Below are 15,353 nucleotides of genomic sequence, written 5' to 3'. Positions count from 1 at the left end.
TAGAACAAATAGTAGTGAGACACACATTCGAAGCCGAATTACAGAGACGCCACCTGGTCCTGAAGAATCGAACGTGCCGGGAATCGCCAAAGAAGACCATCTAATTGTAGTCTTTTGAGTAACATGCAATTCTCCTTTCCGCGGTGAACTTCCATAATTCTTAAATGGACCTCTCGAGCACTTTCAATATCACGAAGAACAGTAATAAAATTCCCGAGTCCTTCTCATTTCATTCGCTTCACTACATCTAAAACGCATGAATTCAGTTCGAAGCCGAATTTTTGGCAATGGAAAGCCCCACCATTCCATAGCTGAGGGATAATGCACTTGGGAACGGATTTCTGCCCCCTCACGGTAGCAATGATATCATCCAGAGAGGGATCCACCATATGTAAAATATTTAGCTTCCAAGTGCGTCGAGAAAGTTGCACCCGCTACAGGATCTGATAAAGAGTCATTAAAACAGCACAGTGGCCACTGAAATTGGATGGAATAACATTAGTTGACAAAAGCTGGCTGCATAGGGAAGCCCCCCCCCCCCCCTCCCCCCAAAAAAGGTGCAGTCGACTACTAAAAGTAGCTATAAAGTACGTAAAACGCACTAATACGAGATATCTGCAGAGCTAAGCATCTCGTAGACTCAATGACGCCACTATATCACTAAGTTCACGACAGTAGTTGCAGTTGGGAGTCTGGCCTACAGGACGTAAGACGCACTTTTAATGTGCCCCCATCAAAAGGTTTCTTGGATTTTGAGAAAATAAATAAATGGCATCTTCCTTATTAAAGTGCGAGCGGTCATATTTACGACCACATACAGATGAAGCATAAAGAAAAATTAAGGTGAGATCATAAAAACGACACTGAGCATCCCGAGCATCGTCCAGCATTTCAATGTCAACAGAATACCTTCCCTATAAAGCACGGCCATGCCAATAAAACTTTCTGGGGCAACATTTATAAAACATAGAATACCCAAGGAGACAAAACGAATCAAATAACATTCTTGCAAATACAGAATATCTGGTTGGGGATCATAAATGAACTGTTGTAACGCAGCAAGCCGTAAAGGATAGTTTATCCCGTTAACATTCAGGGTAAGAAACGTATATGCCTGGATTAATTAACACACGTAAGGCATGTAAGCAGAATTAGAAAAAAATTGTAGCATCACGCCCCGCTCTGCATAGCACCGCTAGACGGCAGAGACGAAGATACAGGATTTGAATCCTCTCTACCGGAAGGTGCAGATTCCATGCTTTATTTTTTCCGTCGCGACGCTACACGCTAAGGTTGTAAACGTTGTTTCACACCACTGCGGGGAGAGATGCGTCTGTACTCAACGGAATGCGAGAAACACAACCTGGAGAGATAATTATCAGCATGAGATAAAGAGACAGGCAGTGCAGCGCCTGAAGCTGACTGCATCACTTGACTACCCAGAAGAGAATCCGCAGTAGCCTGTTGTTCCACCGTATCAGATTGAGGAAGCAATGGCATTTCATTAAAACACTGAGAATGGAGAACAGCAGACGATATCTCCGTTAAATCATCGGAACCCACTTACGGGAGGAGGAGAGAGCGCAGATGCAACACTCATTTCAACGTCATCAGAACCAGCCTCGTCATTCCTAACGAAACAAGAACTGTAATTATCGTTAGTATTCATAGCATCACTACTGGAAAAGACTCCTCACCCACTACCTTCTCTGAGAGGCGAGACTGAGGAGGGGGCGTTACATTTCACATGTGTTATGACCCGTGGCTCTACCCTTCATTCGATCCCTGTGAAACCGTACATTTCAGCAGGATAATGCACGACTACATGTTGCAGGTCCTGTACGGGCCTTTCTGGATACAGAAAATGTTCGACTGCTGCCCTGGCCAGCACATTCTCCAGATCTCTCACCAAGTGAAAACGTCTGGTCAACGGTGGCCGAGCAACTTGCTCGTCACAATACGATAGTCACTACTCTTGATGAACTGTGGTATCGTGTTGAAGCTGCATGCGCAGCTGTACCTGTACACCCCATCCAAGCTCTTGCTTGACTCAGTGCCCAGGTGTAGCAAGGCCGTTATTACGGCCAGGGGTGGTTCTTCTAGGTACTGATTTCTCAGGAACCATGCACCCAAATTGCGTGAAAATGTAATCACAGGTCAGTTCTAGTACAATATATTTGTCCAATGATTACCCGTTTATCATCTGCATTTCTTCTTGGTGTAGCAATTTTAATGGCTAGTAGTGTACAAGCACGTTTCATGTTTAATTTGTAAATTGTTGACGGTAGCAGCTCACTCCTGAGACAGTGCTCCTATATGAAAGCATTAACCGTCAATAAAGTATGATTTGACGTTTAATTATAACAATAATTAATAATTTTAATGGCCAGTAATGTAAAATGTCTCCCCTGTTGGGAAACAACATTAATGGGACTTACGAGCACAGGATGACACATGGACGACGACATATGGAAGTTTGGGTCTGGTAGTGAGTCGTGCTCGGATAGGCGAAGCGCTTAAGGCGACCACTCGCGTAAAGCGAGAAATCCGGGTTCCTGTCCCGGTTCGGTACAAATTTTCGTTGTCGCCATTCCACTATAAAGCTGGAGCAGGTTCATATTCGAAACTGTGAATCCATTTCTCGTCTTCCATAGCAACTGTAGTCGGCGCAGTGCCTGTAACTGTGTGTCCGAAGGGACATTGCCCGTACTTCGCAACACAAGAACTGCAGTTTCGTATGAGTTATGGCAGTTGTAATTACTCTCTAGCCCCGTGTGAGCGAAGCTTTTGTGTGACGAGAGATGTCAGTTACGAAACGTATTAATACATTTGTCTCGACAGAATGGTAATTTCTCTATATCAGTATTCCAAAGTGAGGAGTAATACAGTAAACGGCACGCTTTACTATAACTATCTGGTTTATGTAAAGATTTTAGCCGATGTACTACAGCACCATATAAGCATTCTCCAACTTTTGCTGATGTATCATACATCGTCCAATGATCGCGTGCATTGTCAACCATTTCAGATGGTGCACGGCTCGTCACTTATCATTAATACTTTTTCTTGGAATAAAATATTTAACTTCAAGTAAAAAATATCTTGAAATTCAGATAAATCTCTTTCTTTTGTTATCAAACACACAGCAACAGGACAAAGATCAAACAGTGCTTCATTCAGTGACACAATTTAACATCAGTCACTTTCTACCCACTGAGAAAGTCGTATAAAACATACGTAACTATTTCTGTCCCTTTTCTCAAGGTATCGTTTGCATGTTTTTATGGTCTGTTTGTTTTTTTCTTTCTTATTGATTAACGTGACTACGGTTCCTCTTTTTGGTTTACATTTTTGTGTTATATTAAATCGTCTTTCCTTTTAAAGGTAAGACAATACTGTTACCAAATAGAGTGGATTCTGTTTAAAACTATATTTTGACTAGATGCAACGTCTAAAAAAATAGCGGGGCTTTTACTTCTTTGTAGCAATTAACTCTACGAATTATATCAGCCACTTAGTTATTACAAATGCTGAAATCGAGTTCCACTGTACAAACTTGGCCTATGGTAAAAATTTATAGATTGCAACCACCACTTTAACCCTGTCCATTGTTAATTTTAGCAAATCTCAATCTCTTCAAGTGGTGGCTCCTTTCATATACATCTGCATCTACATCTACATCCTACTCCGCAAGCCACCTAATGGTGTGTGGCGGAGAGTACTTTCGGTACCACTATCTGATCTCTCTAAACTGTTCCACTTGCGAATAGTGCGTGGGAAGTATGATCGTCGGTAATCCTCTGTATTGGCTCTAATTTCTCAAATTTATTCCTCGTGGTCAATGCTATATGTATGTGCAGGGAGGGCACTCCTCTTGAAAAGTGCTATCCCGGAATTTAAATAGGAAATCTCTCTGTGATGCACAATGCCGCTCTTGTAACGTCTGCCCGTGAAATTTGTTTAGCATCTCCGTAACGCTCTCTCGCCAGCTAGACGATCCCGTGATGAAACGCACCGCTCTTCGTTGGGTCCTCTCTATCTCCTTTACCAGTCCTACCTGATAGGGACTCAGATAGATGAACAATATTCAAGACGCGGGGGAACAAGCGCCTTATAAGCCACTTCTTTCGTGGATGAGTTACATTTCCTTAAGATTCTTTCGATGAATCTGAGTCTGGTGTCCGCTTTTCCCACTATCTGTTTTATGTGGCCATCCCACTTAAGGTCCCTCTGGATAATTACACCTAGATATTTTACGGCAGACGCTGTCTCCAGCTGTTTCTCATCAATAGTGTAGCTGTACAGTAGTGGATTTCTTTTTCTATGTATGCGCAATATGTTACATTTATTTACGTTCAGGGTCAACTGCCAGAGTCTGCACCATTCATCAGTTCTCTGGACGTTGTTCTACAAATCGTTACTATCTTCTAGCGTTGCTACTTTGTTACAGGCAACTGCATCATCTCCGAACAGGCTTAGAGAGCATCAGACTCTTTTTATTAGATCATTTATATATATTATAAACAGTAACGGTTCTATCTCACTTCCTAGGAGTACACCAGAAATTACCTTTACATTTGTCGATTTTTTCCATTACGAGCGAAGTGTTGAGTCCTGTCTGCAAGGAAGTGTAGAATCAGTCGCGAATATGCTCCGATACCCGATTAGCTCATATTTTTTTCACTAAACGGCAGCGCAGAACGGTGTCAAATGCCTTCCTGAATTCAAGGAACACGGCATTAATCTAGCGCAATTTTCTACGGCACTGTGGATCTCAAGGAGGAGCACAGCGAACTGAGTTTCGCAGGTCTCTGTTTGAGGAATACATGCTGACTTTTATAGAGGAGATTTTCCTTCTCCAAGAACGCCATAATTCTTGAGCATAAAACATGTTCTATAATTCTTCAGCAGATTGATGTAAACGATATAGGTCTATTATTGTGTTCACGTGCCCTACGACTCTTCTTCAAAACAGGAATGACATACACTTTCTTCCAGTCTGTAGGCATACTTCGTTGCTGAAGCGATCTACGATAAATACCTTCCTCTATGGTAACTTATTCGACAAGTTTAGGCCTGTTTGTCGCCAGGAGGTCTAAGATGTTACCCTCATGAGTTGGCTCTCTCTGTATCTAGTCAAAGTTTTTTTCAGACAAGAGATCCAGAACAATGTGCACAAATCGCTGTCTCTGGCACCAGTTTTGATAGCATGACACGCGCAATCTATAGCTGCAAGTTGAAGTCACCCCTATTGCAATTGCACGATCAGGAAAATTACTAACAATATTCTGCAAGTTCTATCTGAAGCGCTCTACCACGTTAGCTCCAGATCCAGGCTGTCTATGAAAGCATACGATTACTATTTTTGACTGACCTTTGATACTTAACTCCAACCAGATTCATTCACAATGGGAATCCCTGATAACCTTGCTAGATTTTACCGAATTCTTTACTGCAATAAACACGCCGGCACCATTCGCGAGTAACCTGTCCTTACGATAAATATTCCAATCTGAACTTCGGATTTCGTCGTCATTAACGACCGGTTTCTACCAACTTTGTAATTGTAATGCTGTTTGTACTTTATAATATTCGGCAAGCGATACTAATTCTGGGACCTTTACTTGGACGCTCCAGCAGTTTACTGAAATTGTATGGACCTTTTCTACCTCTTATCTGCGACGAGGAACGTTCTCTGAGGACAATTGTGGGCATTTTATCAGGAAAATCGTCTTTATACCAAGAGAGGGTCTCTCTAATCTAAAAAAGCCCCATGTTCACGCCGCACGTTCTGTGCTACCCTGGGAGCCCCTTCCTGCATGTAGTGCAAGTCTAAGCTGTTAAGGGGACTACTGCAATTCTGTGCCCGATAGCAAAGGTCGAGAATTCTCCAGCAGTCGATCGTTCCTCAAATTCACAGATAAGCTCACAAATACGCCTGCATACTGTCATATAAAAGAATTCCCATAATTTGATTCGCCTCTCAGATTTTCATATCTGTTCTCAGTTTTGGTTCAATATCGCAAATCAGTTATGATTGTATTAAGACCAAATGATTAACTTCACAGCTGACAGTATCATAGTATAACGCCCTGGTAGCAGACATCGTCGACAAAAGAATGGCGCTGTAGTACTTGTAACAATAGTTCAGTGTTTGTAGGTGTCTGTCGCTGCAATTCAAAGTGGCCAGCTCTGATTTTCCACTCAGCTTTGCTCGTCGGCTGCCTTCGAGCCGCTTTCTAATCCTCTTAACAAACCTAAAACACATTTTATTTGTAAAGTTTACATGTGAAAAAGCAACATACTTAAAAAGCAATAATATTTTCAATTTCCTATGGGTTTGTAACAGAGATCGCGCGACGATCTCCCTCGTGGCAACGCTTACACTACATGGTCCGTGATACATTTAAGTGGTGTGTATGTGCCAGCAGTTTTTTATTCATCTATTTATTTGTCAGTCAGGTCATCTATGAAATTGTTTCAAGCCTTGAGAGGCGCATAAGCCTCTGTTTCTCTTCGATTGTGGATATCATGGCAAACAGGCTCAAAAGTTTCGTATTATAGAAATTCAGTTCCGAATCCTTTTTCAGCAACTATGAGCTAGAGTGATTATCATCCCCTCCTTGTTTATGGATCGACTTACACCATTCTTCTCTCCCTATCTCGCCAAACGTCAATTCATATGGCGTGCAACCAGCAGAAGAAAGTGGTATGTTGTCCATTGTCTGTTAGAAATTGTGCTTTGTCCTTTTTATCAGCACAGAAACTTGTATTTGTACAGTTATCTGGATAGAAGATCCGCAGGATCAGTTCCTGGAAGCTACATAGAGATTAACATTTTTCTTCCCCAATTTTTGACCAGATATTCTTTCCATTTTTTACCGACAAAGTGTATGCCGTTACAAGGAGTATACCCAGATTAAGGAAGTAATTTTTAGGAATGCTCTTCATTATCGACATTTTAAGCTTTCTTCTGTCCATAGACTGATGGGTACTTCGTAGATAATCTTACCAGACAAAATATTTACATGAAACGTATTTGCAATTGCGAATATGGGAAACCATCAGCTGTGTAATGGAATGGTGAAAATGGAATGGAACGGTGAAAATTTGTGCTGGGTAGGGACTCTAATACGGGTTTCCTACTTATCGCAAGCAGTCGCTTACCGTTAGGCTCTCAAAGTGCAGTTTACGGCCAGACCCAGTCTTTCAAATGTCATCAACAATTTGCCTACAACCTCCACTCGTGCATCTATTATGTACATTCCCGTACTGGAGAGACATTTTAATTGAAAGGCTCTTGCCCGGTGTCGACTCATAAATGCAGTTTGCTGTGCCTGTCTTGTTCAGAGTAATATGATGTTGCATCCCATCTGGCCTGGATGCATGCACTCATTCAGTTAGGAACGGTGTCATTAAGCTGTTGTATCCCCTCCTGAGGCAAAATGGCCCACAACTGTTCTAACTTGTTGGTATCCTGGTTATTTATACTGTAAAGGAGTTGACGCCCGATCTGCTCCCACAAATGTTCTATCAGGGACAGACCTGGGTGTCTTACTGGCCACATGAGTTCCCACCATCACTCAGACAGTTCGTAGAGACACGTGTCATGCGTGGACGAGCATTATCTTGTTGAAAAACTGCACCTCGATACGGTCACATGAAAATTAATAGCCGGCCGGAGTAGCCGAGCGGTTCTAGGCGCTACAGTCTGGAACCGCACGACCGCTGCTGACGCAGGTTCGAATCCTGCCTCGGGCATGGACGTGTGTGATGTCCCTAGGTTAGTTAGGTTTAAGTAGTTCTAAGTCCTAGGGGACTGATGACCTCAGAAGTTAAGTCTCATAGCGCTGAGAGCCATTTGAACCATTTTTGAAAGTTAATACATGAGACACAGGATGTCCTTGACATATGACTGTGCCGTCAGAGTTCCCTCAATCATTATCAGCCGTGACCTGAAGTCACACCCGATGGCTCCCCGCACCATGACACTGCTGAAACTCTCCACAGCATTGTAAGAATAGGATCTCTCCCAAGGTCACTGCCACACTAGCCGACCATGGGTATCAAGGATAGTTCAGAACCACAATTCAGCGCTCGATATAATGAAACGCCATTCATCGGTAGTCCATGCTTATTGGTTGTGGTGTTAATGGCAGCTGAAACTTCAAAACATTAAATTTTTACTTGCTGAAATAACTTAGAAGGTGAAACTTCACCGTTTTTACTTAAATTGCTTAATGCAACTGAACCTTCTAAAACTGCTGAGTGAAACTGGCGTACTGTCACTTTGCTTGTCTTTATCGTTTCAACACTGACCTACAGATTTTCCCCTGACAAATACAGACCAAACTTAGTCAAAGTCATCGTGACGTCGAGTCGCAAATCGGTCTTTCTTACGTCGTATCAGTGGTTCCATCTAAAGGCTCGCTGCACCTTGCCACATCCATACAAAATCTCCGAAATACCTTATGTTATCATTTTGTGACTTTTCCTTATTTCTAAATTCCTCTTCCCGTGTTGGAGAGCGAGTATTCTCTGAAATGTGTAATTCTTGTATCACACGAGCCAACTGATCTTGCACTTCGGACATTTCTCTTTTATGTTGCGTATTAATCTGATTCTGACATTATTTAAATTCCCTAATTTCCTTGTACTCCTCTGTGTAAGTAAGGGCCACCGGTCTTGTATCATTCACGTCATCATCCACCTTCATAGTAAAATTTGTTAACTGATCCGTAAGTTCGGCTACTTTTTCCGATAATGAGATAATTTTCTTCGTGTGTTTTTCTGAAACAAATTTTAGAGTGTCCATTTGTGTCGTAATCGTATCTACCGTGTCCTTCAAGTTTTCCTGATTTTTTACAAGCTGCGTGACCGTATCGGTAGATGCAACTGAGTCAATTTTAGCCTGCAAGGAGTGATTTTCGAACTGCAGTTCTTTGATGGCTGCTTCATGATTCTCTAATGCGTTTTCATCTCGTGAAAAAATAGGCTGAAAATGCTCTCAAAATTGTGTTTTTACGTCTTCACAAAATTTTGACGTTTCGATTTGATTTAAGTAACTCATCAGTTAAACCTCCACTTGTTTGGTTAAGCGTTTGCTCAATTATGTCTAACTTCTGGAGTTTTTTGCTGTGTTCGTTTTTTATTTTGTTCCATTTGTAGCTGTGTTTGTTTCAGATTTTGTTCCATTTGTTGTTATGTTTGTTCCATTTGTTAACTCCATTAACAATGTTTTAGTGAATGAACATGTTGCTTTGTGCTTTACGACAGCGCATTTGCACCAGCAATGTTCGGATTTTGAAGAGAAAAAAATGAACCTTGACTTATTTGAGAAAAGGGTAATGACGAAAAACCTGAATCTACGGTATTTGCAAGATTTTGTTCTGTTATGAAACCTCCTAGCAGAGTAAAACTGTGTGCCGGACCGAGACTCGAACTTGGGACTCTTTCCTTTTGCGGGTAAGTGCTCTACCAACTGAGCAACCCAAGCACAACTCACGCCCCCTCCTCACAGCCTTACTTCTGCCAGTACTTCGTCTCCTACGTTTTTGGTCTGTTGTTTCGTGTTCCTTTGTGCTTTTCGGCAGTGCATTCGCACCGGCAATACTCATATTTCGAAAAGCAGAAAGTGTGTCGTGAGTTAAGTGAGGAAAATGTAATGACACAAAACCTGAATCCAAAGTTTTTGCAAGATTTTGTTCTGTTCTTTCGCATTCCTGAGGTGAATTCTTACCGATCGATCGATCGAAAATAGTTCCTTTTTCACTGATTGTTTCACTTTCTACATCGTTATTTTCTGCCTGGTCTATGCCCCTATACACTATTATCAAATTATTGTCTCGAACATTTGTCACTTCATTACATTGTGGTGCTAACAAGCTACGCTCATCATCACTGTCATTTCTCAATTTGCTTTGCAGCCTAATTTATGCTTTTCACACGCCATGATTGTCACACTGTTTCACACGATGACACGCGCAAAAGAATACCCACTAATATAGCACTGATAATAATAAATATCTAATTAGTTGCAAAAGCGATTGCAAGATGCTTGGTGCAAATTCACATGCATGTCACAACTGCTTTGCTCATTACAGTACAGTACAACAATAAGAAACTGCAACTACAAAAGAAATTCTCCATATAAAATTACGCGCTAGCAGTAGACAATATTTAATTCCTAATCATGTACTAATTATTCAAACTAGAAGAAAATCAGAAGATTCGGCTAAGCATCGACAGGTGAAACTTCTTTATTAGTTTTTTACTTAAACTGCAGTAACTGAGAAGGTGAAACTTCTACGTTTTTACTTAAATTACTTAATGGAACTGAACCTTCTAAAACTGCTGAGTGAAACTGACATACTGTCACTTTGCTTGTCCTTATCGTTTCGACACTGACCTACAGATTTTTCCCTGACAAATACATCTCAAACTTATTCTATTCATTTATAACGCTCAATATACAAACGCAACGCAATCTGACTATTAATTAACACTAAAGAATGTCCATGAATTAGAAGAACTCCTAACAATAGCCCATAGATTTCATAAGTCACTTTTAACAAAAATCTTCCTGAGACGAACTACAGCAAATACAGAAACTATACAGCCAGCTAAATAAAAACATTCTTACTACTGTAGGCTCTAACTACTGATAGGCATGTGGTTAGCAAAGGAAAGATTTTGTTGCAGAGCAAACAATGTATTTAGCAGATTTTACCTCAATCATGTATCATCCAGTTCCAAAAATTATATTATCGTCTGTGACATCCAGTTCCAAAAATTATATGATCGTCAATAACTCCGTTACCCACATTTTATAATCTATGTCCAACGAATATTAAATCTCCATGACGGACACACGTCCAGAACGTCCCCTCTCACTAACACTGCTTCTAACCTCAACCACTGCTAACTATTAACTTCTAGCTGCGAGTCCGACCAGCCACAGAGTCTCTTACAGAGGGCGCACAGCGCTGTCAGTGATATTAATGCAGTCTATAGCGCTACATAGCGCTGCCAACATACAAACACAGTACTTACACAGTCTACGCATGGAACAGTAACACCCTAGTCTAGCTGCTGCTAGACTGTGACCAATTGTGTTGGATGACACAGGATGTTGCAGGAAGTCCATCATTTGTTCTCAAATGGCTGGCTCAGATGTGAATGGGGTTACGATCTGCCTAGTGAATGACACTGTGAACCTTCCTTGTGAGGGTCAGGGCTGGTCGACCAGAACCTAGATGACAGGTATGCCTGCTCCCAGATTCTGATGTAGTACAACATCTAGGTACTGTCATGTCCAAATGCTCCTTAAACTGCATTTTGTACAATTAAACCAGCTATCAAAATGGAGGCTCACAATGAGGCCCTTACAAAATCTGTCAGGTGCTGATAACACTGTCTCACATGAGTACTCGTACACGGCATCTCCATGTCCTTCACCGTGATTACTCAACATCTGATACTATTCACGCCCCGCATATCCTACCACACCTGCTAACAATACCAAACATGAACAACACTAATGGGTTGTGCTGAATTCCCTAGGTGTCACAAAGAATGAAAAATTTAATAATTTAGAAACACATCGATGGTCAGTGCTTGTACGAAGTTACATTGACACCCGACAATATCTTCTGGATCTTTCACATTTTTGTCAGGGAGTGTACATCGATGAGCCAAACATTTATGAGCACCTGTTTAATAGCGTGTTCTTCCACTTTTCAAACACTGTACAACACATATTCTGTTTGGCATGGATTCTACAAGTCCCTGACAGGATTCCAGAAGTATGTGGCTCCAGATGTCTACGCACAGGATGGTGGTATACGGGCACACAGCTGGCGCCCTAAATGTGTTCCAATAGCTTCAGATCAGGGACATTTGTTGGCCAAGACATCAATGTGAGTTTACTATAACGTCCTTGAAATCATTGTAGCACATTCTGACCTTGCAACTGGGACAGTTATCCTGCTGGAAGATGTCATCGCCGTAGGAGCAGACTTCAAGCGTGAAAGTGGTTCTCGATAATATTTGTGTAGTTCACTGCTGTCACGAAGCCTTCGACTACCACTACAGATCCCATGGAAGCCCAACTCCATATTCCCCATAGCATAATTCTGCCCTTACCAGCCTGCATCTGTGGTGCTGTGCACGTTTCGTGCAGCCATTCGCCTGTATGACGGCGTGTGAGGACCTAACCATCGTCCTGATGTAACTAGAAATGCAATACAAGCGACACGTATCTCTTGCTCCACAGTGAAAACTCAGTGATGCTGTCCCCACTGCAATCACGACAGTCTATGTAATTTTGTCTACTCAGGAACGTCTAGGGGTCGTGTGATGTGGAGTTCCATGTTCAACAATGGCCTTTGAAAGGTGTGCTCCGAAACACTTGTGCTTGCACCAGAATTTTACTCTGTCGTCAGACCTACCACAGATCTCTGCCTATCCTGGATTACACAGTGGGGGATCCCCCGACCTCGACGTTATGTGGTCGTCCAATACCTTATGGCCTACTCGTTATTTAACCATCCTTCAACGACTTTCAATAGGTGCTCACGACAGTAGTATACCAACAGGCAACCAGATTCACCGTTTTAGAGATCCTCACTTCCAGCCGCAGCGCCACAACAATGTGCCCTTTGTCAAAACCGCTTATATGAGTGGATTTCCGTATTTGCAGCCGTATCTTCGCTATAATGACTGCTCATTCGTCTCTCTTCCGCTTACATTCTTTCCTTACTGCGCCACGTGCCCGCAACACCTACAGGGGGCATGCATCCTCGCAATGGACAGTGGTCACCATGTTTTGGCTCATCAGTGTATATCTTCATCGATCTTAAGTTTTATTGACTGCGTTTTAAAGGCTGCAGTTTCCCTGTGTGGAACAACTGTTCAACTACCACAATCCTCGGTTTGTAAATTTGCTTTTAATTAATAGTTAAATGCACCTACTTGTCTTACGGGACTTGTAGATTTAAACGTACTATGCTATTTGAAGACAGGTGAAGCGCATCTTAGCGTAAATAAAGCTACATAACAAAGTGTTGGGTTTCCGTTTTTCTTAAATTAACGGGTAATGTCATCTAAATTCATTTCTTTATGCCATCCTGCTTCCTTATGATACGAATAAAGTGTGTTGGATGCACGTAATAAACAGTGATAATCGCTATAACCGAGACCTGTGCTCTCACCAACTGTTGCAAGTACACCAGGGACTCTCTTCCTTGTGTGCCATGAATGTCTCATGTTTTGCCGGCCGGAGTGGCCGTGCGGTTCTAGTCGCTACCGAGCTGCCGCTCCGGTCGCAGGTTCGAATCCTGCCTGGGGCATGGATGTGTGTGATGTCCTTAGGTTAGTTAGGCTTAATTAGTTCTAAGTTCTAGGCGCCTGATGACCTCACAAATTAAGTCGCATAGTGCTCAGAGCCATTTTTTTGTCTCATGTTTTTATATTGACCCACACATTTTCTCCGCGCTGCAGTAGGCTTTCGTGTATCTTAATTTATGTGCACGAATGTTTTTGTATTTTTAGCTGTTTATTGTTTAATTATTTATCAGTTTTTTCGTCTATCAACATGCAATGTCTCAAAGGACGACAGCTGGATTGTGACTTACTAATCACGATTTCATCTTCTAAAGCCCTCTGAAAGCGACGCGCTGCTGATCTCGATGCTGGCGGCGCGTTACCAGATGACGAAGGGCAACCCCCGTCAGCGCCCTCCCACGGTTCCGACGCGGACCAGCCAGAGGCCGTTGGACGAAATCGACGAGGCGGTGGACCGCATGCGCATGCTGACCGCCTACTGCTCCACAGAGGCGCACTGCAGCGTCCAGAAAGCCGCCCGCCTTTGTATGGTGCAGCTGCGCGTTCTGGACGCCGACCGAAGCGACTGCCTCAGCGCGGAGAGACTCAGGCGGGCAAGTCACTCTGTTGTTCTTAAAGCGAGGCGCTCAACACGAAGATATAGGGAAGCTGCACTCCTTTTATCTCCACAGCTTCTGGCGTTGACCCGAGCAACTACCCAGTAGTCAACCACGAGTCCTCATATAGGTAATCAGCAGACTAGAGCAAGTCGCGTCCTAACAGGTCCATTTTTTAACTGTTCTACACATTTACCTCCACCAACCGCTGCAGCCGAAGTGTTTTAATATCCTTTCACTCACTTTACAGTGAGGAAAGCTGGTGCCAATTTTGCTTTACCTCACGTTGCCTCGTAACCATACTTCAGAGCGATATAGTTTTGTTCATTTAGTTCATAGGTGTCTCCCCTTACCTGTCTCGTAAGCCGACCCTTTCCCCTCCACTGGTCCCTATTGTTCGATCTACCTATCTACACTACGGGCCATTAAAATTCCTGCACCAAGAAGAAATGCAGATGAGAAACGGGTATTAATTGGACAAATATATTATACTAGAACTGACCTGTGATTACATTTTCAAGCAGTTTGTGTACATAGATCCTAAGATACCAGTCAAACAGAGCTTGGATGGCGTGTACAGGTACAGCTGACCATCCAGCTTCAACACGATATGACAGTTCGTCAACAGTGGTGACTGGCGTATTGTGAGGAGCCAGTTGCACGGCCACTATTGACCAGACGTTTTCAGTTGGTGAGAGATCTGGAGAATGTGCTGGCCAGGGCAGCAGTCGAACATTTTCTGTATCCAGAAAGGCCCGTACAGGACCTGCAACATGCGGTCGTGCATTATCTTGCTGAAATGGAGGGTTTCGCACGGATCGAATGAAGGGTAGAGACACGGGTCGTAACACATCTGAAATCTAACGTCCACCGTTCAAAGTGTAGTATATGCGAACAAGAGGTGACCGACACGTCTAACCAAAGACACCCCAAACCATCACGCCGGGTGATACGCCAGTATGGCGATGAGGAATACACGCTTCCAATGTGCGTTCACCGCGATGCCGCCAAACACGGATGCGACCGTCATGATGCTGTAAACAGAACCTGGATTCATCCGAAAAAATGACGTTTTGCCACTCGTGCACCCAGGTTCGTCGTTGAGTACACCATCGTAGGCGCTCCTATCTGTCATGCAGCGTCATGGGTAACAGCTGCCATGGTCTTCGAGCTGAGAGTCCATGCTGCTGCAAACGTCGTCGAACTGTTCGTGCAGATGGTTGTTGTCTTGTAAACATCCCCATCTGTTGATTCTGGGATCGAGACGTTGTTGCACGATCCGTTACAGCCATGCGGATAAGATGCCTGTCATCTCGACTGCTAGTGATACGAGGGCGTTGGGATCCAGCGCGGCGTTCCGTATTACCCTCCTGAACCCACCGATTCCATATTCTGCTAACAGTCATTGGATCT

The 15,353-nt window shown here is 43.0% G+C and overlaps 1 protein-coding gene across 1 annotated transcript in view; it reads left to right on the top strand.

Annotated features, from left to right (window-relative positions):
* LOC126354901 (uncharacterized) overlaps window positions 1-15,353 on the top strand; it is a 365,410-nt gene that overhangs the window by 246,779 nt on the left and 103,278 nt on the right. Inside the window, exon 13 of the mRNA XM_050004967.1 lies at window positions 13,659-13,937. Within this exon, the coding sequence (XP_049860924.1) occupies window positions 13,659-13,937 (279 nt within the window). The remainder of the gene's footprint in view (window positions 1-13,658; window positions 13,938-15,353) is intronic.

This window comes from Schistocerca gregaria, chromosome 3, assembly GCF_023897955.1.
Source record: "Schistocerca gregaria isolate iqSchGreg1 chromosome 3, iqSchGreg1.2, whole genome shotgun sequence".
Classification (NCBI taxonomy): Eukaryota; Metazoa; Arthropoda; class Insecta; order Orthoptera; family Acrididae; genus Schistocerca; species Schistocerca gregaria.
The sequence above is the reverse complement of the archived record's forward strand: the minus strand, read 5'-3'. Positions and strand labels throughout refer to the sequence as shown.